This window comes from Bipolaris sorokiniana (assembly GCF_000338995.1).
Source record: "Bipolaris sorokiniana ND90Pr unplaced genomic scaffold COCSAscaffold_155, whole genome shotgun sequence".
Taxonomy (NCBI): Eukaryota; Fungi; Ascomycota; class Dothideomycetes; order Pleosporales; family Pleosporaceae; genus Bipolaris; species Bipolaris sorokiniana.
The window spans coordinates 1-2,016 of record NW_006912046.1 but is presented as its reverse complement, the minus strand read 5'-3'; the positions used below and the strand labels follow the sequence as shown (position 1 = coordinate 2,016).

At 51.3% G+C, this 2,016-nt stretch overlaps 2 protein-coding genes across 2 annotated transcripts; both read left to right on the top strand.

Annotated features, from left to right (window-relative positions):
- COCSADRAFT_104922 (uncharacterized protein) lies at positions 1-297 on the top strand (the record flags this gene model as incomplete). The annotated part of the gene is made up of 1 exon (XM_007708064.1): positions 1-297. A coding segment is annotated over one exon (297 nt), but the record flags the coding sequence as incomplete, so codon positions are not given.
- A 432-nt stretch (positions 298-729) lies between these two features.
- On the top strand, positions 730-1,379 carry COCSADRAFT_346904 (uncharacterized protein). Its single transcript, XM_007708063.1, has one exon. The coding sequence runs from the start codon at positions 853-855 to the stop codon at positions 1,012-1,014; it is 162 nt and encodes a 53-aa protein (XP_007706253.1). The 5' UTR covers positions 730-852; the 3' UTR covers positions 1,015-1,379.
- The last annotated feature ends 637 nt before the right edge of the window (positions 1,380-2,016 follow it).

The window sequence follows — 2,016 nt, the reverse complement described above, 5'->3', positions numbered from 1 at the left end:
TTTCTTGCTGCTCTTAGTATCCATCTAGAGACCAGCCGTCTACGTACAGCTGCTAAGTTCTCGTCTATGCTTAGCTCTCTTGTCTACTGCGTACGCGTATTAGCGATAGAGTTCTTTCTACTAGCAGATGAGCGGGCTGAACAAGGTGCTGCTGAGACGAGTAGCTTTCTTAAGCAGCGTGCTCGCTATCTAGTAGACGGCTCGTATAGCCCGATGAGTACTATGCTAAGTTTACTAGCATACGCTAAGTTTATTGCCCTGCGTACGCCTAGCACTATCGCTGGCAGCATGTGGTAGTCTACAGATCGACAGACGTTCTATATTAAAGGCCGGCCTATCGTACTATAGCAGTTCCGCGAGCTTGCGTAGGGCGTCGTCGCTAAGGCAGAACGGGTGCTGTGGGAAGAGCTGCTGTGGATGAGCGAGCACGAGGATTGGCCGACGACTAGGCTAGCTAAGATACAAGACGACGTTTCTATCCGGCAGCGTGGGGTGTGCTACTTGTCACCATCACAGCTACAGCAAGGGCAAGCGTGGGTGCTAGATTGATTGGCTAGAGTAGCTGGGGCGCAGAAGCTCTATCAACAGCGCGTGGGACTGCAGCGAGAGCAGCTAGAGTAGCTAGAGCAGCCAGAGCAGCCAGAGCAGCTGCCAACAAGCAGTAGCTATCTACCAGATTAGAGCATGGAGTGGAGACCCTGAGCTGTCCAACATTATCTTAAATAGACGGATCGTTTTCTTAAGCTACTTTGTTTAGCTGTCTATATTACAGGCGGGCAGCTAGCTCGTGGGCTAGAGCTGCTCTCCGTACGCTGGCGCAACGGCGTGCTATAAGACCGCAATCTCTACGTTATGGACGGCCAAGTCGTAGTAATTACTCGCTATCACAAGACGCAATCGCAGTGGGATAAGCCTAAGGTAGTCGCGCGGTTTCTGCCTAAGGCAGTGGGCCAGCTAGTCACGGCGTATCTGCTCTATCTACGGCCCGTACGCGCGATGCTCCTTAGTAGCTAGGGTAAAGCAGCTACTGCGTCAGTAAGTGACTATCTGTGGGCGAACGACAGCGGGCCGTAGGATACAGATCGGCTTATACGTACGATGACGGTAGAGACAGCAGAGCGGCTAGGATCGCGGCTAATAATAGCTGAGTATCAGTAAGTAGCTGTTAGGATTAGGCGAGAGGTAGTAGGGGAGCGCTTTGCTGCAGGCTATAATAAGCAGCTAGACGGGCGATCTAGAGCTGCTGGTGCTAGTGGTAATGGAGACGTTAGCTCGGACGAAGATGAAGATGGAGAAGATCTACTAGAGCTGCAGAACGGGCGATCTATAGCGATAGGTATAGTAGCGTACGCAGTGTAAGCAGATATCGTTTAAGGGCTAAATCCACGATTGATTGACGTATTTCGTACGCTAAGCTTAGCGTGGTACGCGTTCCTTAGGCTATTAGTAAAGGCAGCAGAAGGCGTAGGGTTGGTAGGAGAGCAAGAGAGAAAGCGAAAACAGGCACTAAGCTGCCCAGACTACTCGACACGGCTACAGCCGCAGCTCCAGCCTCAGCCCAAGCACGAGACTACGCAGCAGCTAGCAGCAAAGAGAGCTAAGCTGACGCAGGCGTACTAGGCCAACACGCGTACAACGACAGAGAAGCAGCTTATAGATGCTATTCGCCAGGTACTATGTATCTCTACTAATCAGCCAGTTACCTATAGATCGCCAGATCAGAAGTGAGGGCTAGACGCCGTCGTACAAGGCGTGAGTCCTCTTATCGTCGTTCTACCTACAGGGGGAGGTAAAACACTTCTACCTTTTACAGCTGCTATCCTTAATTATAGCCAGCAGATAGATCGGCTGAGCGTGACGATTCTCGTCGTCCCATTTCGGGCGTTAATTGAGGATATGCTCGTACGGCTTGCACAAGCAAACATTTAAGCTATTAAGTGGCAGCCAGGCGAGGCAGGCGAGCTACATCGTCGTAGTCGACTAGCTAGCGTGGTGGTTATAAGTACTAACCACTTT